The following is a 22413-nucleotide window of genomic DNA, read 5'->3' on the forward strand; positions in this document are numbered from 1 at the left end:
AAATGTCTGAATCAGTTGGATCTGACATTACGCATAGTTTACACTGCCAGCTCCCCAGTGCAAAGTCTGTGTAATGTTTGATTGAGCCCATTTGTGAATAGAAATTTTCATTTTCTGCAGAATTCATGTTGATTGAGCCAAAGTGTGAATAGAGGATTTCTTTTTATTTTCACAGAATTCACTATGAGTGAGTGGGCGTGTTGATGGCATTTCTGTCATGCAACTCACGGAATACTGGAAGAAAACAAATGACGAAGAAAAGGTGAATCATCAGTAAAATCTAGTGACAGTTGAACACTATTTAACCAAGCACAATATTAAAGTAACATTTACAGTATCACTAGAATCCAAACAACAATACCACCAGAATTTCAATGCTCAACCCCAGAGCCATCTGCAGTTGTATTTCTCTGCTTCCCCTGACACTAATAAGATTATGCATTCCCCCAGGCTTTGTGAACAACATGCTAACTGTCTGACCCCTGAACCCAGTTTCCAAGGTGCTCCTTTTCACTGTCACTCATCCCTATGGAGCCTACAGGGGCAGCTGTACCTGCCAAAGCCCCATCAACCCCCCCTGCTGCCCGACAGCCAGCACCTCTCACCCCCCAGCAACACCTTCCACCACCTGCTGGCATTCAGCAGCTCCAGCCAAGATATTTAGGGCAGACAGAGCTGGGAAAGGGGAAAGCAGGAGCGTCTGTGTTTGTGTGTGTGCAGTCTTTTAATGCTACACTGGGAGAATCGATATATTTATCCTCAAGTACACATGACAAGCGTGTCCTAAATGTCTTTCATAGCAATAACATGTTGTTGAAGTGAGATGAGATGGAGTGAAGCCCTCAGAGAAGGTATCCATGGCAACTCTCAGTGTCAAGCATCACTTCTCCGAAGCTGTGAGCTGCTCAGCGTCACTCAGCTCAACACAAGCATCCTTCCAACACGAGATGCCTTCTCGAGTCCGGTGACATTTTCAGAACTTCTCCTCACCCGGCCAATCAGTTCCATATGCATCCACGACGAGATCACAGTGAGACCTGTGTTGATGGTTTGAAAGAGAATTAATTGGCACTTTGCAGCATTTGCACAGCAAGCCAACCTTTATATGGTCTATTGTTAATGGCGGTTTCATACATGTAGTATTAGATAGTAGTCATGTTTCCATTTGGGATAAAACCTCGTGAACATTTACAGGATCAGCCTCATAGCTGCTCCTCTCAGCCTTTGTGTCTCCTCTGCATTGTAGGTCCCCAGTAATACCCACTAGACTCCGGAACTGATGAGTTCATTCTACGACAATTTCAGTCATGACTGAGACATTAGACAACTTCACATTAGACGGGTTTTCATTAACCCTAAAAATGCACAAATAAAAGCTGAGAATATAAAATATGCCTGATGGAAACACATCAATTTTGAAAAAAACTCCCATTTATCGCAAAAAAAATGTTTACGCTGGCATGAGGTAGCCTAGTATTTCAGGCGATTTGCAATGGAAACCTTTGTTTTGGCCTTTAGGTCTAGGTCACAAGATGCTATGGTTATGTGCTTGTGAGTAGGAACTGGCTCCCTCATGATGCAGCAGGAGCTACAAGAGGTGTTGTTGCATTCCATAATTCTTCAAAATTTGAGGGGATCATTCGGAAGTTTTCAATCTGCAATTGCTCTGTGAAATTGTGGACTACCACCTCCCAGAATCCCTCATACATAGTTCCCACATATAACGGGCCTTTCCTTTCAATTATCACTTGCATATCACGCCTACTTTGAGCGGAAGTAATGACAGCCAGTGTATTTCTAAGGTACTGATGACAGCTAGTGCGGTGGCTGCAATAGAAATACACCTGCTAATGTTTTGAACATCCATGGCCATGCTTCTTGGAATGTTCGTCTCGTAATTGGGTTTTATTGACATTTCAAAAATATCACTTAATTTTTGCACAATTCTGTGATGGAAACCCGCCCATTGACACAAAGATGACTTATCACCTACTTTCTTATGTCAGCTAGGAAATGCTTTCTCACCCCAAGCCCCACCCAGCAGTTTGTCCGGGCCATACTGAAGTACCTATTTGCGGCAGGGACAATTTCTTGAAAAACGCAGGGACAATTTCTTGCGGCACGGACAATTTTGAAAATTGTCCCACAGGGGTGGTTCCTGCGGTGGAGACACACACCAACTTGCGAGACCCTGTATAACTACCCCTGAGTTCCTGCAGACCTTATGGGAAGCTACACAGAGGGTTAATCACAGCCAGAGCTTCTCCTGAATAGTCATGGCAACACAGTTTGGCATGGAGTGCAGCACCTTTCTAATGAGCTTTCTGCAACAACTGAGTCACTGAGGCTGGGAAAAGAAGCAAAAGGAGGGTTGAGATGCTGCTTAATCCTCTTCTCAAACTGATTCTCCATGTTGTTCACATCTTCAGGCGCCTATTAAAGCAAAGTTTGTGGAGAGGCAGCTGTGTTTTAATGAAGTGTTACATCACTAAGAGCGCTCTCGAGCTGTGACTCTCAACCTCGGGGTCAGGACATCCCCAATTAGATTTCTGCACAGGCCAAACACTGAGAGCCAAACCAAGCCAGTGGCCTCATAGCAAGAGTCATTTTCAGCTTCTGTAATGTCATGAATGCCTGAGTGAGAAGAATGTGTGACTGCAGTATTATTTCAAGAGGGATTTTGTCCAATAACACATTTGGTGCAGTCAGCTAGTTGCCCCACATTAGTATTAAAAGTTTTAAATTCCAACGTACATGCTGGCATATGTATCACATAAGGCTAAGTATATAGCGCTTTTTTTTCTTCCACCTTCTTTTTTTCAGTTCTTCCCAATGAGGAAAGAACTTATGCAGCCACATGCGTTCAACGAGAGCTTCAGTCTTCAACAAGGATTTCATGACCCCCTAGGCCTCAGAGTTACTGCAGAGGATCATTGTTTAGTAACTACATTTAGGTTTGAATTTTTTTAATTGTTTTTATAAAAATGTTTTTAAAAATACGTATTACCATGCACATAATACATTATTAACAAAAATAAAGTTAAGTCAAGTCAATTTTCTTTATAAAGTCCTTTATCACAAATCGCAATTTGCCTCAGAGGGCTTTACAGCATACAACATCCCTCTGCCTTTAGACCCTCACATCGACTAAGAAAAAACTCCCCCCCGAAGAAACCTAAACGGGGAAAAAAATTTTAAAATAAATTGGCCTATTTATAAATGCTCATGCACATGCAATTGAGATCTGCGCACACAGAACCATACTTGTGCACAGAATATCTCTGCTTGCAAGAACAATATTGTAGCCCGAGAGGAGAATTTCATGTTTTGAGCACACGCAGTGCACATCGTCGATAATAAGCTAACTGTTACCCATAAATCCTTCTGCAGTCATGTTGGCTAGCTAAAACTGAATCACTCTCTGGCACTTATTCATAATGGAAAGGTGAATTAGTTAGCTATACCATTAAAACCCATTGGCCAATTATCAGTAATATTATTTTGAGCATATAGACATTCCTGTGACACACAATGGATTGTTTAGTAACTTTGAAGGAAAGAGACTCTGAAAAACTGTCCACCCTTCAGAAATAAACATGATCAATCTGCCAATAAAAGGGTATCAAGGGTTTTTAAATGGCACTTTAAGCCACTGTATGCATGATTTTAGGCCTGGTTTAATACGCAGCTCAATTTTATACAATATATGTAGTAGGGGGTTCCTTAATGAGCTCACAGGTCAATGCCTGTAGCACTCTGTGTAATACATTGTGGGGTTAACTGGTACAAAACAATGTGGGCAAAAAGTGAACTTGAAACAGGAGATGAGACATTTCATACTTGTGTCATTGTTACAGAGAGAAGGTAAAACATGAACAATAAAGTACAGACGAAAAATACACTAAAAGACAGACAAAAGCGAGGTGTAGGAGAGAATAGAGAGATGAGGAGAATGAAAACAAGCAGGCTGTCCTGTCCGGTCGCCATGGTGAGCATCACGACAGCTTGCGAGCTCCCGCTGTATCTCCTCAGAGGAGGAGCACGCCTCCTCTCTGACAGCACGTATAGTTTGTTCCCGCACACCCAGTGCCCGCTGATGGCTTATTCCCGTGTTCGTATGTCACCTCCTGTTTGTATAGCGTGTTTACAGTGAGGTGCATCAGATCGTCTGCACTGTACGTGTGTTAGCTGCCATCATGTCAGTGGAAATCCAGGCAGGCAGGCAGGTCAGCAGGCAGATGGCCAAACAAACAGGCAGACAATCGGGGTTGGGGATTGGATTAACATGAGGATCTAATTGCATTTGAGGAACCAGAGAAAACACATAAGGAAAAATTAAAAGGGGCATCCAAATGACGGCTCAGTTACATAGCAACATTGGCACAAACTAGAGAAATTTACAACAGATTGCCATTGAATGTTATTACGGTGATTAGGCCGCCACGAAAACTAATTCTGTATGTATTAGGCCATTTCAGGTCTTCTGCAAGAAAACACACATCCATCAACCAAATCGAAAAAGTGGGGGGGTGACTCTAAAATATACAGGAGAAGAAGAAGTTGAAATATTTTGTCAATAAAATGTTTTTAAGAAACATCAATTTATGAAATATGTGTTTAATCACCAAGACGTTTAAGTAAAGTTACTTATTCATTAGATGAACTTTCTTATCTCAAAGGATGAAAGACACTAGTAAGGAACTTGCAACCTGAATACAAGTTTAAAGCTGACATTAAAGCTTAAAATTTTTAAAGAAATTATAATTTTGTTTACACCATTATTAAATCATGTCTGTGTGCAAAATCATTTTATTTTATTTATCGCCTGGTTTTTGTTGTCCATACATCTCATCAGACTACAGCATCCTTGTGTGTGAGGTCTTGTGCTGGGGAAACAGATGTTTTGCATTGGTGGCAAATTACTGCCATGTCTAGATATGGAGCTAGTTGTCCTTTCTGTCTGGTTTGGCTGTGTATCTGAAGAAAGTCTGTGCTGAAAGCTCTTATGCAATCAAACAAAAAGTGAGACTTTAGTGTGTAAACGCTTTTCTACATGCTGTTGAGGATTTGAATGTACACTACAAAATTCAATCTTGTGCAACAGACAGATTTGTCTCTTGATCCTGAAACAAAGAAACTGGTTCACAAATGCACTTCATCAATGCCGCTTGGTGCATTTAGCAAAAACAACACCAAGACCCCCAAATGCCTGTTCTGTCAGATGTTTACAGGCATTTTAATCCTTTGAACCCTGGATCAGTTTTCTTGTGCTGCATTCAGACACCTTTCACAAGTATTTAAACCTCTGAAACATGGACAAATTGGTTTGATTTATCAAAACACACACACACACACACACACACACACAAACAATGAAATCAGCAATTTAGCATGAAGTGTCTCACAAACTGCAAAACAACCAGTTAAAGTGACAAAGAAATCACCTGAAAATTGCCTTTTAAGAAAGTGAGTGAGAGAGAAAATCACTGAGGGAAGAAATCAGGAAATCTATATTTAAAATAATATATTTGAAATAAGCCTTCAGAAAAAAAGATAGATACTTTTATTGTTTTTATTTTATTTTTTTATTTTTAATTTTAAAAAATTAAGAGAAATCAAACCAAATTGCTCAGGTTATAGAGGTTATAGAGTTAACATCACATAGTCATCAGTGTGCAGACATATACTTGCATTACATCTTATACGTTTACTGTCCCTCCTCGTGTGTGTGTGTGTGTGTGTGTGTGTGTGTGTGCAGTTGAATCTTAAGAGTGTTTATTTGCTGCCTCGGTTTTCTCCCCTGTAAAGCTGCTGACGCTGGGTTTCTGTGAAGCCTTGTAAATGATGCTGTGGTTTCCCCTCCTGCAGCAGAGCACCCTGAGCGGAGCGGTGGAGGCTGGATGGAGACAGGGGAGGATGGGGGAGGGAGTGGATTGTGGGGGCTTTGCTTTTGAGGAATGAGCCCTCTCATTCTCTCTCTCCCTCTCTCCCTCTCTCCCCGGAGCAACTGGAGTGGAATAATTACATAGCATGTGCAAAACTGAACTCTACTTATTGTGAAAGGATGGAGGGAGTGAGTGATAAAGAGAGAAATGGAGCAGGAAAGATGGCCGCCAGTTCCTGTGGGTAACGAAGAGCCCCGAACAGCAGTTATCACATTATTTACAGCCAAGGATTTAATGCATCGTTCAGTAATGAGCAGCCAGCCAATGGCCTGTGATCTGGAGCTCACTTATTCACTCGCTGGGCTCGACTCCAGGCGGCTAAAGGCTGGAGGAGTCCCCCCAGACGAGGACAAAGCCAGCTGCTATTTTTCACTTTATTCTTTGTCTCTACGGTGTGTGTGTGTGTGTGTGCGTGTGTGAAGAGAGAGAGATTACACCTCTTCATGTGTTGCCCTACCTAAAAGATCTTTTCTGGGGGGTTCTGAGGTTAAGATGAAAAGTCATTTGCAGTTTGATTTGTCTGATGTGCAGAATGAAATATTTTTGTTTCCTTTGTCTTCAGGACACATTTGAGTCTATATGATTGTTGCTTCCTCCTCTTTCAGAAAACAAAACCACTTTTACCTGCATCTGCTTATCAACTGCAGAGGCTACACTGTCACCCTGTGGTGATTCACTGAAAATGCATCACCTTCAGTTCCTCCAGTACACAGCATTGGTTTAGGGTTTAAGTGAGCTCCGATGATTTTAGACTTTGTGTTAAGACAGTCTCCAGGTACAGTACAAAAACCTGTGCAGTGATACCCAACTTATGGTGTGCAGGCCAAATCTGGCTCCTGATATGATGCCGGGTGGCCTCTAAATCATTTTCTAATTCATAATACAAAAATTTTTTTAAATCACTGGGAGTTGTTTTTGTACTTTTAGTATACATAATGTTTTAGAGTGCACAAAACAGCATCAAAATAGTGCTTGTTTATCAAAAACAGTGCCAGTGGAGAATCGCCTGCACCCCCAGATACAGTTCTGAGCTACACTCCTAATGTCCTGAAATCCTATATATGTCCCAAATTCCTAGAAATGACCTAAAATCCTAGAGTTATTTACAGTATATTTCCTTACATACTGTGTGATAACTGATTATTATCAGTTAAGGTGTTTTTAATTATAAGGTTCATATCATGTTTGCTATTGGGTATGCAAAATTTTGAAGCTTAAAAAACCACAAATAAGTTGCTTTGTTTTTTTTTATTTTTAGCATTGCTTTTCTAGTGTAATGGAACCCTGCCTGAGGTGTAAAGTCAGAATTACACAGCTTGGGTTTAACAAAAAAAAGAAAACTGGATGTCAAATGGATTTATTGACAATAAAAAGGTGCCAGGTCCTCATTGCTGCAGCATGGTCTGAAAGATTTTGAAAAAGGAAAAATCAGAGATAAAAGTTAGATTTACTGACATTCCAAGTTAGCAAATAAACTTTGCAGGCCACAAGAAGAAACTGCTCTTTCCTTCTGATGTGCCATACAGTTTTTACTTTTGTATTCTTGTAGCCACAGATTTAGGTAAACTGACAAGGAAGCGATCTGAATATGGGTTAAAAAATATATTACAAGAACATTATTCAAAATAGTGACAAATGCACATAAAATTACATTTCTGATTATAATAATTTTATATTAAAGATCATGTTACAGAAAAAATCTGATATAAAATAAAACTTTTTAAAAATTATTTTCAGCATAATTCTAGGTCTTTTTGGCTTATATATATTGGTAATTTTCTATTAACATTTTTCCTTTTTTGCCAATTTTTGGGCTATGTGTTGTTAAGCTTCTTGCTTTTTCCTCATGTTGATGGAAATAAAGCCAATTTTCTCAGGTTTCAGAACATTAAATTAAATCAAAAACAATGAATGGAGTAAAACTGAGAGGAGCTAAAAATATTGATATTTCTTAAATCGTGAACTACAAGCCCATCTATATACGCTGGCTCTTTTTGTGAATTTATTGCTGTTTGTTATGCTTTATTATGCTTTTACTCTGAAGGAAACTCACGTCACTGATCCACTTGGTGAAGGAAGATGTGCGTGTGAACACAGTGGGCCTGTTAGGGGTGTTGCATCCTAGAGAGGAGACGAAGCTGGTCACCCCCTGCACGTACCACCTGCCATCACTGCCCTTACAGTTCAGAGGGCCTCCTGAATCTCCCTGCAGGGACACACAGAGGACAAGTGCAGGCAACAGACTGATGGAGCACAGAAATGAACATGTGATGGAGGGAGCGGTGCATATCTACATGGCAGCCAGAGCGGATGTCACCGCCAGCACAGATCATTGTGGGCTTCACGGTGCCGCCCCACCAGTCGCTGCTGCTGCACACGCTGTGGCCGACCACAGGCAGGAGAGCCTGCTGGAGCTTAGAGGCGATTGGACCATCGCCTGCAAGAAACAGAATTAACCCTCTGAAACCTGGACACATTGGCCTGATTCCTAACTACAACAAAAATTACTTAAACTTGCAAAAAGGAGAAAAAAACTAAAAACTAAAACTTTTTTTCTAATAATTTTGAAGTTAAATTCAGGATCATAGTAGATTAGAGTCAGAGTGTTGTGACATAACACTCACTGTAGACTCTTCCCCAGCCCGTGATGTAGCAGGGATATTCGTGAGGAACGATCTCTCCGCTCTCTGGCACGCAGGAGGGCTGCACCTTGTCGCTCAGAATGGCAGGCGAGGCAAGTTTGATCATGGCAATGTCATTACTACGCAAAAAAAAAAAAAATATATATATATATATTGAAACACAGAGAAACTTCTTATAGACAGAAACAAACTGAGGTATCGTTAATGATATAAACAAAAACATGAAAACATTTCCCCCCAAAACGCAACTTTGATTATTTCTTTGAAAAAAGAAATGTGTTAAATGAACTGCCCAATAAGCTGGCCGAAAAATCATAAATATGTTACTAAAACGTTTCTGTGCAGCTGTTTTTCCATTAGAAACATCAGCTAAGGACAGCTGTATGGAGGAATTTTATTCACTTACCCACAAGACAGACAGTTTTCATCCCAGTGAGGATGAACAACAATTTTCTCCACATCTCTGTACTGCTCATAGCCCTCCTCTTTGGTGATGTCGTACTCGCCCAGTACCACACGATAGGTACGAGGTCTGACACACACATACACAGTATATATGTACATACACTTTGGATCAAACCTTCATCTCATGTCATGAGATAAAAGTACACAGAGTATGGGAGTAGAGTGTGACCCACCCGATGCAGTGCCCAGCAGTCAGGACCCAGTTGGGAGCGAGCAGGGTGCCTCCACAGGTATGACGGAACGAAGAGCCGCTGCGATACTGCAGAGAGATCTGACCACACAGCAACAGTCATGCGGAAACCAAAAATCAGTATTAATAAGCAACCACTGCTGAAAAAGTAACAAAGTACAAGATTGAAATACTTGACCTGAGTATTTGCAATCTCAATTCTCACCACCAGATGACACTAAATCCTTCATGCGGATCCTTAATAACCTGAAAACGTATTCAACCACCATAAGTAACCATGTTGTTTAGTAAATTAAGCTGTTCTTGAATACATTTGATCAGAGTCATGATCTGGGCTTTTTTGAAATGTCACTCTTTGGAGTTTGCAACCAAACTAAAATGATTAGATTAAACTGAGACAGATATACAGAATTACAAACCTTTTTTTGTATTATACTGTTCTGTTTAGTATGCATTATTGTAAAAATAAAGATTAAAATTAACAGTTGTTGGGTGTGTTTCCCCTCTTTTATACTCTGTGTGGTCATTTTATTTCTGTATTTTACTGTAACTCTTAAGAGGGCATTGCTCAAAACTAATTCCATTATTAACATATTCAGTATGTAGTATACCTGCTTACTTATCTGCAACATTGTCAACAATGAAACAGATGCGATTTTATATAATATTATGCTAAGCAGCTCTGTAGGACCTCATAGGATATCTTTCATGTTGCCAAAGAGCCTGATCATTATGACCTCACCTGCCAGGGCCAGCTGAAGGGTCTGGCATCCACCCCGTTCACAACACGGCTCACTGAGGGGGGATAGCTGGGTCTGCCACACCCGTGAGCTGGACCACAGAGAACTGGAGGTTACGAAGGCTGCTACAACTCAGCTCTGACAGTGAGAGCTGTAACACTTGCTGTTAGCCCATTTTTTACCTCAGCACTGGGTATCTTTCTCTGTGATTGGGTTGCTTTTCTTGTGAAAACTTTATCTGCAGCAACAAGCATAATTAATGGTATTGTAGCGGTCTGAATGATGTCCACTGTCTGCTAAGAACTAGAAATTGTTAAAATGAGGTGAAACCAAGTTTTGGCATTATGGAGATTTTTTATTTATTTATTTATTTTTTGATAGTATATTCTGCACAAACATCTGTAAAAGTACATAAAACATTTTAAAAATACAACCTGCTAGAGGATAAGAAGTAAAAACTAGAAATTATATTTTGCATGCATGGCTTGTAATGGGCACCATTGTGACCAAATGCCACTGTAATGCATGGAGGGATTAAGTCACACATTGGGGCTTAATGTGAATAAATCCCACATTCACTGTCTGTCTTGCTGCCCCAAACACTCACTAAAGCACCAAATGTGAATTCATCTGCTGGTGAAAATAGTCTCCAACAAATGCACCATTTCCTCCTGTTTGAGTAATAATTGCTCAAAAGTGCAGTGGACAGTTTTATTAGGAATTATTTACCATTTTCTTTTCTTTTTTTTTTTTAAATTAAACCTTTTATTCAGTTTTATTTTTTGTCTTAAGGAGGAACCAGTGGGCTTTGGGCAGAGAGCCACAGACAGGCTGGGGAAGTCAGAAAGTACTGAGAGATGGACAAACCCATTGTTGATGTTGGTCTTTTCATGGGATATGTTAATAATGATGAAAATACAGAATAACATTAGGCTCACCCTTTGACTCAAACCTTGCTATACATGGAGGTGCCCCTCTTTAAATCAGGCAGATGAGACTCACCATAGGCAGCAAACAGCAGGACAAGGGCCACTTTCATCATGATTCCTCAGAGTGCTCTGTCTGAGTGCGTCATACTGCTTTTATACCCTCAAAATTCAACAATAATCAGAAACAAACGCAGACACAAATACACACAGTCCAGTCTTTGACCTGGGAATTTGTGTTCTATGCTGCATCTGTTTCACTTGTCCTCAGACAACCCCTCCACAGCCAGAACAAATCAACACGTGTACAGAAATATGACAAAATATTTGACTTTAAAAGATTTTGGGGGATAATCAGTACTTAACCCAAGAGGGTGGAAGTGTACAGTAACATATAAAGTGATCAATGAACCCAATCATTGCTATAATTTAACACTAAATACTTTCAGAAACATGGGGCTGGGGAAAAAATTCCCTCAAGTCGTTCTTGCGCTATCTCATTCATGGATGAGGTCACAGTTGCCTTGACCTTTGACAACCAAAATCTAGTCACTATGTCTTTGAATCTAAGTGGATATTTGTGCCAAACTGAAAGAAATTTCCTCAAAGGTCTCTTGACATATCGCATCCACGAGGATGAGAGGGACAGACAACCCCGAAAACATAATGCCTCTGGCCAGAACTATCACTGGCACAGAGGGATAAAAATATCCTGATAACAAAGTGAAATCAAATAAAATCATGCCTTATTAATATTTCAAAGAACCTTTATTGATTGTGTTTATTGTACTGTTAAGTATGGAGGTGAGGATGTTCTGCAGAATTCTCTGGAAAACTCAGTGTCATTTAATTGCTTACATTTTCTGTTTCACACACTATTATACAGAATCAAGTATATATTAAGTAAAATTATACAATTATATTTTAGTCTTTAAGGGATAAAGAAATAAGTTATTATTTTAATGACAATTTTAATTTTAAAAGATTTGCAGTTAAAACACTAAAACCGTTCCTGTAAGTGTGAGAAATCCATGTAAACCATGCAGTGATATTTTTCCCCAAAGTGTGTCCTTGAAACTTGTGTCAGGGAAATCTGTCCAGCAGGTGCAGGTGGAAAGAGCGAAGTCGTGCCAAGACCTCCTCGAGGGTGGCAGGAGGAGCCAAAACACACAGCCTGTGGGGAAAATAACACACAAAGTGTTAATAATTGCTCAACAGGTATCACAGCTTAGCTAGTCCTCAGGCAAGAGTTTACATTCTGTCATCTCACAGTCTGGAAATGCTGGTTTTCTAATGGTTTGGTTTGCATAAAGGCTGAATGAGATAATAATCACGATCATTCATTTATTTGCACAGCAACACACACCATTTCACAACAATAACCTCGTGAGAAAATATACAAGAAAGTTAAATCTGTTCATTTGTTTATTTGTTTTTTGTTTTGTTATGTTTTTTCTTAGAATTACTTTTTTATTTATGTTATATTATTATTATTATTATTATTATTATTATTATTATTATTATTTAGTAATGTTTGTTTTATATATACATATGTTTACAAGACATTTGATTTGATGACCAAAGGTGGCATTTTAAGTGGAAAAAAAGTTTAGTAAAATATTGATGAAAAAAAAAGTGTATAAATGAGAATGTAACAAAGGCTCTTGATTTAATGTCCTGATTTAACCAAAACCTGCCAGAAAAACTCTCCAAAAGTATCACTGATTTTCCAAAAAGGTCCTCAACTTCCTATGGTGACCTTTCTATACCAACTATCATCAGTTTTAAGCTTTCAGTATTCAAAATTTCCTTGTTTTCTCAAAATATTGTAAGTGGTTACAACTGTTACTGTGTTAATGTCACTTTTCACAACTTTACTTGTTTTAATAATGCTTTTACTTTCTGGAACTGCCCTCTCTTTCCAAAAGTATTCTCGTATTGAACATGTTTCCTCTCTCTGAAGGTTGAACACTCAAGTAACAAGTAGTTGTTTTTCTTACCTGATGTGGTAGTTTTGATCGTTCTGTCCATTCTCACAGCCGGCTCCCAAACACACACCCTCCTCCTCCAGTAACCTCTGGCAGTAAAGCACATCTGCCTCCACTCCTAACATCTGAAATTAATGAGAGCATGTCAATCAAATGACTGCTAAAATCATAGGTTTTCCATGCATAGTGTGAGATTCTATGCACAAGAGTAATTTCTATTCAATAATGTTTTGTGTCACCGGTGATACCTGTGATTTTAGACTTTAGAAATAAATAATGGCAGAAATGCGTGCCTGTTTGACACATCAGAAAACATATAAGATACAATTATTAAATTATTATTTTGTTAACTTTAAGTATGGCACATACTATTTTTACATTTATAACTGAAGAGTTTGACTTGATGTAAACCAATCCAGTGCAGCCTCAAAAAATATAACAAAAGGACTGTTCATTATTTATGAGAGGGGAGGTGTTGGTGTTAAATGGGGGAGGCGCTTTAGATCAGTCGCACTGGGGAGGGAGGGGAGAGTTATGTTTTAATATTTGGCTTAGGGGAGGGACATTCAACTGTGAGTGGTCATATTTTGTATTGAATTCAAATACCCTTAAAACACAAAACCCACATGATGGTTTTAAAGGTATGTTTCCTTTAAATATTTCCCAAATCACACCATTTATCGTAGCCAGAAACTGTGGAAGATATTTTCCCCCCAGTCATTCAGGGAGGCTCAATAAAAATATCTGTAGCTCCAGGGAAGGTCATGATATTGACAAAAATGACCTCATGCCCAAGCCAGCCTTACACTCTGGTAAATAAAGCACAGTCCCTAACTTATATTAAAAGCACTACAGCCACAAACTATAGTTAAATTTGAAGACTTGTGGTCCAGAGGAGATGATTCCTCACCTCTGCCTCCTCTATAAACTGAGGTGGTAAATGCAGACGGGGATAAAGAAAGACTCCTCCTGTCGCTGATTGGCAGTTCATCCCTGGTAGATTGTTCAGGAACTCACAAGCACGCTGAGCGTTCTGGGACAGAGTTGTCTGATAGTGAAGAATCTCCTTCAATTGAGAAAAAAAGTACAAAAACTGGGTGTGAAAACAAACAAGCTATAAGCCTGGACTGCCCCTCAAAATCTTTTCTGAAAGTAAAATAGAATTATCACACCACTCTGCAGTTTCCCGCAGCTCCACAAGGCAGAGCATTTCATCACATTTCAGCTCATTGTCTTTATCTCTGCAGCTTTACTGTAACAATTTGAGCATGAAAAAACAGTGGATACAATTAAAAAAAAAAAAAAAAAACTTTTAAGGGGGCAGACATCTGCAAAGGCCACTTTACTGTTTGAATTAATTTCACTTATTGGTTAAAAATAGAAAGAGTTTCTTTGAAATTCATTGAAATGCACACAGTAATGGACAATGGAGTTAGTGAGCCTGATAATTGCAAGAGGTGTAATCTAAGCCATAACTAAAAACAAATCAATCTAAATAATGGGATGAACAATACATAATAATAAGCAATAAAATCTATTCACCAGTTTTTGAAATATCCTGCTCACTAATTCACAGACAAACGTGTGATGACAAAGGTGTTGCATTTATGCTACTTTTAAATGTTTATAGCAGCATTCTGTGAGAGACTGTGCCAGTAATCCTTCTGGATGAAATGTTCCCTTACCTGTGAGAATGTTTGATTGGAAGGGTCTTCAGGTGTGGGTGGATTGACCATGACCTCCAAAGCAAGCTGTGGCAAAGTAGAGGAGCTGCAAGTTGCCTGCATATTTCTTAAAAACGTATTTACCGCTGGGTCCATGTTAATCACCTCCATATATCCTCCTCTCAGACCGCACCTAAACACAAGGTGAGCACAGCATGAAATGAGTCTACAGCCACCTGTTTTCCAAAAATGATCACATAGGTCATTTGAAAAAGCAGCTTATTAAGAACCATATTAGTGTTAGTAATTATGACAGAAGCAAAAGAGGAAGTCAGGTGATATAGCCGAAAGCGTGAGAAAGTCCATCTATAGAGGCAGATGGGATGAATGACTCTGTCAAACAAACACTGGTCTTTCACCCAGGAGACTGCTGTTTGTGTCCCATATGAAACCAAAACTCACAGAACTATTTTAACTAAGTACCATATGTATCATATGTCACATGATATTAGTAATAAACATACTTATTTTAAACCAAACTATGATTCTTTTTCTAAACCCAACCATAGTAACGTTTAATGTCTAAACCTAACCTCTGAAAATGTTCTGCATTACATAACTGTATGTTAAGGATGTAACTTCATTCATGAGATGCTAATTTGTAGGTTATCATGCAAACATTTGAACTTGCTTTTTTTGTAGGATACCAAACTACCCATTTTATGTTGCAAAAATATCACATTACAAGCTGGGCCAATGGTACGAAAACGTTAACACTTTTTGCCTCCTACATGGATCCACTCCCTTCTTTCCCCCATCCCCCCACCTCATTTGGAAGTTTTGTAAATTCCAAGTAGTTGGATGAAATCAGATTTTAAAATATTGTCTGGGCTACAGTACACATTTAATGTTTACACCTTATTTTGATGCCCCATTTGCCCCAACTGAAATCTAAAAATCTCATAACAACCCAGTTCAAGATGATATCAGTTATTGTCAGATCTCATGAGAGTGGGTTGCTGAGACAGAGGCAGGTCTCAAACAAAGTTAATTTTCTCTCAAGTTGTTTATGTGAGAATGGCAATTAAGTGTCAGAATGTTTCGGAGATATTTTGTGAAAAACAGATCCAATCAGCGACTTCTCTTTTGTAGTACATAGACTCAGTACTTTCAGCTAGTCTCCTTAAAAGGGTGGGCCTTTGGCAAAACCCACATGGCACAGATACAGGAAAGGTCAGGACAGGTATTAGTAGGTTAGGTTTAGTAAAAGAAACATGGTGAAGACATGCTCAGAGTTCATCTAAACTTTACATGGCTCTGAACATGTATCTCCATGGTAAAAACCCAGGGGAAAGTCTAGATTTTTATGACCCATCCACCACCCTAACCTGCCTCCTTACAAAACTGCTCAACACTGTTTCCTTTATTACCACCATCAGCACACTGGTCACGTGATCATAGCCTTTCAAAATACATGGGATGTGTACAAATTGGGGTGGATTATAGACCATTTTTGCTTAAACCTACCAAAGTAGTTTTTGTTGAACTGTGATGATTTCACAATGTTACACACATTTCTAAGGGGTATTAGAGGGCAGAAACAACTTACATGGTTGGAGTACTGGTAAAAAAGATACTGCTTGTATTCTCTTTGGCTGAAGAAGGTGCAGTTATTCTTTTTATAGCTACATATACAATACGTTTATTTGATTCAATGGCAACCTTTTTTATGGTCCAGGTGAATGTTGGTCTTTGACCAGGCTTGGTTTGGTTGTAAAAACAAATATCCCTCTGAGACAGTACATCTAAATCTGATCTACTCTAAAAACAGGGAAAGACTGGTTTGGTTGCATATTTCCTAAAGAAAAAACTGTCTCATGTCATGGTGACTTTGTTAATATATAATCCAAACTATGGTATTTCCGTAACCTTAACCATTTGAATTGGCCAAAATTGATAATTGATCATTATCCGTGCCTTAATTGCAACAAGGGTACTGGCATTACATAAAAACTATCGGATATCACTTAAAATGCTTTCCTTAGCTTAATGTAACTGTAATCTGAGGAGCATTACTTTTATTTTGAAATGCATTTTTTGTTGTAATTTCTTAGACACAAGGTAAGTCATTTTTTTCCTTGTCTTCTCCTATTTCCTCTCGTTTCGCCCCTGATGTTTATATGTTAAAGCCCACCAAAGTTACATTTATTTTTTAATCAGTTTCTCTTTGCTACTTTCTTTGTCTGAGCATGACGAAAAAATCTAGTAATTGGCGATTTTTACGACAAGAACACAGTCATGTCTGTCTGTGTTGTTAGTCATTTTCTTACCTTATGACAAGATACAAAGTAAGAAAATATCTTTCAAATCATTGTGAGCTCAGTGCTTTCAATGCCATTTACATTGAGTATTCTGCTTCCTGAAAATATGACTTTGCAACCACCATCTGAGGTCAGCCACACGCGTTATGGTTGAGTGTTGGGGTCACATGTTAAGCTGAGGAAGGGTTTTTCTTCAAGAAACATTAGTTACACTCACTCTCCCATGCAGGCGCTGGATATGGAGTGGAAGGAGATCAACTCCACTGTCTCTGAATACTCTTGTTCCATCTGGAACAGGACTCTCTTATAGGAAATAAACTCTTTCTCAGGTCCATATACGCTGTCCTGGTACACCTAGAAGGTTCAAGATGACATAAAAAAGGGAGCTTGAATGAGACTGAAAACTAATGCAAAAACCTTTAGATTTTAGTTTCCTTGTGGAGCTTGTAATTACCTCTTCAGCCAACAGCATGAGGCCCTCGGTTGCAGCAAAACGAATCACCTCCTCTATTGTTTTCCTGTCTTGCACATGACCTAGAGGGGCAAAAAATTGTATCAGAGAGTAGAGTTGGTAGATCATTCATAGCAACTGTATGTTTTTTACCTGTAGGGTTTCCTGGGTTGCTGATGTAAATGGCTCTGGGTTCGCAATGCTCCCTTGCGGTCTTCAAAGCTCGATGTAGTTCGTCCAGGTCTACAGCCCAGCCTTGGTCCTCCACCAGCTGGTACAGCACCGGGGTCACTCCAGACATTTCTAGCAGAGGTGGCAGAGTGTGTGGACAGGGCATCGGAACCAACACACCTGTCTGAGTTTCACCCTTCCCGCTGGCCATCAGGTGCAAAACCAACTTAACACAATAAAGAACAATACAATTTATACTTTGAAAAATACAAAATATATGCTTTTATTCCACATTAAAGTACTTTTGCATTGAATACAAGTGTGTTCAACTTATTTTGTTTATCCTTGCTGTGTCAATTGTTGTTTGAACAGACCTAGCATTTCCAACCTTTACAGTTGTGACTTGAAAAGCTCAAATAAAACAATCAAAATTCCTAAATAGAAAAATGTGATAAATAATTACCATTTATACCATTTATACCATTATACCATTATACCATTTATACCATTTATTATTATTAATAGGGCTGGGTACTGTTAAAAAATTGCAATATCACTACCAATACCAATTGAGTTCTTCATTTGCTACCTTTTTGTTCTACTTCATTCAAGCCACACTCATACTCATAGCCATACTTTCAAATAATTTAAAGGCCTCTTGGCATGCTGAACTGTAAACTCCAAATACACTGTGCTCTACTTCACTACACCATAGATTGTAAGGGTTGTAGCTGCTGTGATAGCAGTACAGTCACACATTGCAATAAGTCAAACAATTGGCTGCAAGCAAACTATACAAAAAGTAATGTTTTTGTAGATGTAGATACAGAAAGGATCGAATGCAGATTTTATTGTACTAGAGTAGTTTTATTTGACTTGGTAATGGTTTAATTTGGTTGATACCTAGAAATTATTGAGTACTAGCTCTAATGACAACATCTTTCAGTGATAGGCATAAAACTTTGTAGCATCATTACATACCTTTTAGATCTTGACTCTAGTGCCACTGTGAAATGTCTCAACAATTATTGAACAGACATTCGTGACATTGTAATAAAGTGCTCCAGTGATGATATTTTTCTGTAGGCTGATGCAGATGTCTATAAACAAACTACACCATGGTCACATGATTTAATGTCACTACTACAACAGTGTAGTCTAATTTAGCCACTTGTTAGCAATTACTTTTTTTAAGACACATAAAAGCTTCAAAGATCTCTAGTGGAGTATTTACTGATGTATTTTATTATGTTGTAGAACAAACACAAAAGCCTTAACAAAACCTTGAAGCTTCAAACTGAAAAACCCATAGAAAAAAACACTGACTTTGAGACCAGTGGACCAGCGAAGCTGAATTTCCAACTAAGTTCTGAATTTTAGGGTGCTCTTTACACAAATGTTAACATGTTAAAACACTAAGCTACTGTATGTTGTTCACAGTAAATATCAGTTAGCACTGACACTGTGTTAGCATGCTGACATTAATGTGATTTTTGTCTTTGGTCCTAAGCTGATTAATGAATGTTTAATCATAAGGGACATAAAGCATGTTAAGTCTCACAATAATATAGTTACAGTTGTAACTCTAATAATCACACTCCAGACTGTTTTTGTGTCATCATACCGATAAACACTTCTGAGAACCACTGGAGAGGATGATGTCTTCTGGGCTTGAAATCACTCCATTATCCCGCCTCATGATAAACTCAGCAACGCTTTTCTTGACAAGTGGTATACCATGGCTGGTTGGGCTGTATGAGCCTGTCATTGACAAATTAATAAGATCAGCCATTAGAACAAAGTCAGAGGAGTACTATGAACCATTTTGGGCCAAATTTTTTAAAATCTGTACACATTCTCACCCAGGCTCCCCCCATTGCAGGCCCCCAGAAGCATGTGTGCTCTCTGCCTGACATCCAGAGGAAGGCTTTTTTCTTCTAGGAGCTTGGAGTAAATACACGCTGCCAGGACCTAAGAGGACACAGACAGGCTCAGTTTGTAGCTGGCACACACACACACACACACACACACACACAGATAAAATATAAAACACCAACCTGGCGAACAAATGAGGTAGGTTTCATCCCTGCCTTGTGGGGATCCCCTGAGCTGACATCAATCACCTGCTGAAAGGGTTTCTTCACTCCCTGAGAAGAAAAAAAAAAGCAGGATTACACACAAAGTCAGGTTGGATGTATTTTCCAACCAGGACATTGCAAGATCCAAGGGTTTTCAGTTTGATATGGGGCATCCTTCCACAGGACTGTTGATCCAGTTGGGCCAGGTGATATGACGGGGCATCTTTTGATCCTAGTTTTGACTAAGGAAGGTACCATTCACACAGATTGATTGATGAGTGGAACCATTAGGTAGCTAACAGCATGGGCCAAGAAGCTACAGAAAATTACAACACTCCCAAAGGACAGCCTTCGAAATTCTTTGTTGTAATCAATGTAATTGATGAGCACTTTTTATCCCAGGCCTGCTGTCTTTAGCCTCAGTTTTTCAGCGTGATATAAGTAGCCCTTTAGTGCATACTTATCCTCCTCATTTTTACTTGCACATTTGTTCTTTCTGTACACTTGGTGGCATTGATGGGAGCAGCCTGAAGACAAGAATTTCGACTGCACTTTGTGCTCTCTGGAAGAAACTGGAGTCATATCCTCTGTATTATGACAGACTGCAGCATGTTGACTTACAGGAACTGGGGTTATAGTTAAAAAACTTGTAAAAGAAAAAAAAACAATCTCAAAACCTTACAATTACCTTGGACCATTGCCTATTCTTTTATTGGTTTTATGAACCTTGGCTATATATGACATTCGCGGCCAATTGGCTGACCAGACCATCAGGAATTTACTACTACTTCTGCTACTCACTTTACCTGAGTATTTTAATTTCTACTGACTCTTCTTCACTACACTTTACAGTTTAGACTTATCCATAACTATATTAATACACTACATTTCATGCTTAAGATGTGTTTTAGTTTTATGTGATGCACTGTTACAGCTTAAGCTACCCAAGAAATAGTAGTTAAAATGAAATCAACCACTAGCTGATACATCAGCAACAGCAATGTAATAATACAATATGTATAATGATTAAATGCTGACAGGTTGAATTCTTTTTAAGTAATTCACCTGTTCAACTCAAATACCATTTTGCTGTTATCACATGTAAGGCAGGAATTTTACTTGTAGGCTAATGTTGTGTTTTCAAGTTGTAGAATTGCTACTTAAAGAAATAAAGAAAATGATTTAAATTTGTCTTACTCCACTGCTGATATTTAGATTGCTTTATCAGTTATTTCTGACAAAAAAACAAAAACAAAAACCCTTCAGATACACAGCTTGGAGAACCCTGTAATTCCAACTGTAATCTTCTCTATTCTCCTTTTTTTCAGCAGTGAATTGAAACTTCTTATGTAGCTCAGGTTAGTTCAGGTGTATCACACCTGTGTGACTCACCTGTCTGATCTCCTCTGTGATACTTGTAGCCAGAGTCTGCAGGCCCGTTAGGGCCCTGATCCCCAGAACCATGGGGTTAACCTCCTGCACAGAAATCATCTCTGTCTGACTGATAATGTCTCAAAAAGAAGCTCAACACTGAGACCTGCAGATGGTCAGTAATGTAACAAAACCTGTTAGCCCGTGTGTAAGAGGCGGGAACCGTCCAAAGGTCAAAATCTGTGTTTTTTTTATTTTAAGCAGACACAGTAGAGGCAGAACTTTCATATGTGTGTAATCTATTCATTTGTTTTGATTTTTGATTATAATTTCAAGCAGACACTATGGGGGCTGATCTTTCATATATAATTTATTCATTTTTTTTTTATCTTTTTTTTTTCTTATTTTAGGTGGACCCCATAAGGGCTGAACTTGTATATGTATATAATTTTTAAAAAACTATATTATTATATAAAAATAGACTTATTACAATTTGGTGGTAAAAGGTCAAAGGTCAATGTCAGTGTGACCTCACAAAATGCATTTTTGATCATAACTCAAGAATTCATACACCAATTGTGACAAAACTTTACAAAGATGTCTAATAGGATATAATGATGAAGTGATGAGATTTTATATCTAAAAGGGCAAAGGTCAACATCACTACAACATCATAATATTATGCATATAACACTTTCCTAGCCATTACTCAAAGTCAACTGAAGTGCCTTGGAGTGCCTCTAGAATCTGCAGTTTGATCACACAACACAGATGTCTCAGGTTTTGAAGGAGTGTGCCATTGGCATGCTGACTACAGGAATGTCCACAAGAGTTGTTGCCTTTGAATTAAATGTTCATTTTACAGCCATAAGCTGTCTTCAATGTCATGTCTGCAAGTTTGGCAGCACATCCAACCAAATGGCACATGACAAATGTTCTGCACTTGGCCGTAATGCTTGTTTGCTTTTATTTGTGTGTTTTGTTTTGTCTTCCTTTGTTCATTCATTTATTCATTCATCCAGTATCTTAAGTACCTTAGGGTCAAATGCTCATTTTGGGGTTGCTGTTACATCATTCTTATGCTGCCAGTTGATGATCACTTTGGCGCTTTGGTATATGCAAGCTACTTTCCACCAATTAGGTCCTGAATCAAATAATAGATATTTTTTTAGTACAGTCATGGTCTCCAGAGAATTAATCCCAAATACTTTTCCCCTAGCACCACCACGAGAAAAAAAAATATAACTTGCCAACTGTTGCATGGATTTTCAATTAACTTTGTTTAGACAATGTGTTTGCGTTATTCAAATGTCTTTTTCTTCTTTTTTACAATTAATCTCAAATAAATAAGTGATGGAGATTGGAATCCGATTGCTTTATTTTCATTTTGTAGACATAGAAAATAGTTGTTACTATTTCTGTCTAAATAGGAACAAATCTGTCACAGTATAGTCAGTCTGT

General features: G+C 38.6%; 2 protein-coding genes across 2 annotated transcripts; both read right to left on the reverse strand.

Moving 5' to 3' along the window:
• Positions 1-7182: 7182 nt before the first annotated feature.
• LOC121941158 (proproteinase E-like) lies at positions 7183-11041 on the reverse strand. The gene is made up of 8 exons (XM_042483883.1): positions 10985-11041; positions 9985-10073; positions 9226-9323; positions 8994-9119; positions 8570-8706; positions 8240-8382; positions 7999-8151; positions 7183-7348 (listed from the first exon to the last, which is right to left on the reverse strand). The coding sequence occupies exons 1-8, from the start codon at positions 11022-11024 to the stop codon at positions 7331-7333; spliced, it is 804 nt and encodes a 267-aa protein (XP_042339817.1). The 5' UTR covers positions 11025-11041; the 3' UTR covers positions 7183-7330.
• An 859-nt stretch (positions 11042-11900) lies between these two features.
• On the reverse strand, positions 11901-21072 carry LOC121941157 (alanine aminotransferase 2-like). The gene is made up of 11 exons (XM_042483882.1): positions 20974-21072; positions 19561-19650; positions 19366-19474; positions 19128-19264; positions 17486-17729; positions 17336-17415; positions 17099-17235; positions 14582-14753; positions 13807-13962; positions 12909-13021; positions 11901-12082 (listed from the first exon to the last, which is right to left on the reverse strand). Exons 1-11 carry the CDS (start codon positions 21070-21072, stop codon positions 11992-11994), a joined length of 1428 nt encoding a protein of 475 aa, XP_042339816.1. The 3' UTR covers positions 11901-11991.
• Between the last annotated feature and the right edge of the window lie 1341 nt (positions 21073-22413).

This window comes from Plectropomus leopardus, chromosome 3 (assembly GCF_008729295.1).
Source record: "Plectropomus leopardus isolate mb chromosome 3, YSFRI_Pleo_2.0, whole genome shotgun sequence".
Classification (NCBI taxonomy): Eukaryota; Metazoa; Chordata; class Actinopteri; order Perciformes; family Serranidae; genus Plectropomus; species Plectropomus leopardus.

What these genes read in the sequence shown, in the direction of transcription:
- LOC121941157 (XM_042483882.1), bottom strand. Translation starts at nt 21,072, where the DNA reads ATGATTTCTGTGCAGGAGGTTAACCCCATGGTTCTGGGGATCAGGGCC. An exon ending in TCACAGAGGAGATCAGACAG is followed by an intron (nt 19,651 to 20,973) that starts GTGAGTCACACA and finishes TTTTCTTCTCAG; the next exon opens with GGAGTGAAGAAACCCTTTCA. An exon ending in GATCAAAACTACCACATCAG is followed by an intron (nt 12,083 to 12,908) that starts GTAAGAAAAACA and finishes TTTTCCCCACAG; the next exon opens with GCTGTGTGTTTTGGCTCCTC.
- LOC121941158 (XM_042483883.1), bottom strand. Translation starts at nt 11,024, where the DNA reads ATGATGAAAGTGGCCCTTGTCCTGCTGTTTGCTGCCTATG. An exon ending in CCTGCTGTTTGCTGCCTATG is followed by an intron (nt 10,074 to 10,984) that starts GTGAGTCTCATC and finishes TCTGTGGTCCAG; the next exon opens with CTCACGGGTGTGGCAGACCC. An exon ending in ACTGCTGGGCACTGCATCGG is followed by an intron (nt 9,120 to 9,225) that starts GTGGGTCACACT and finishes TGTGTGTGTCAG; the next exon opens with ACCTCGTACCTATCGTGTGG.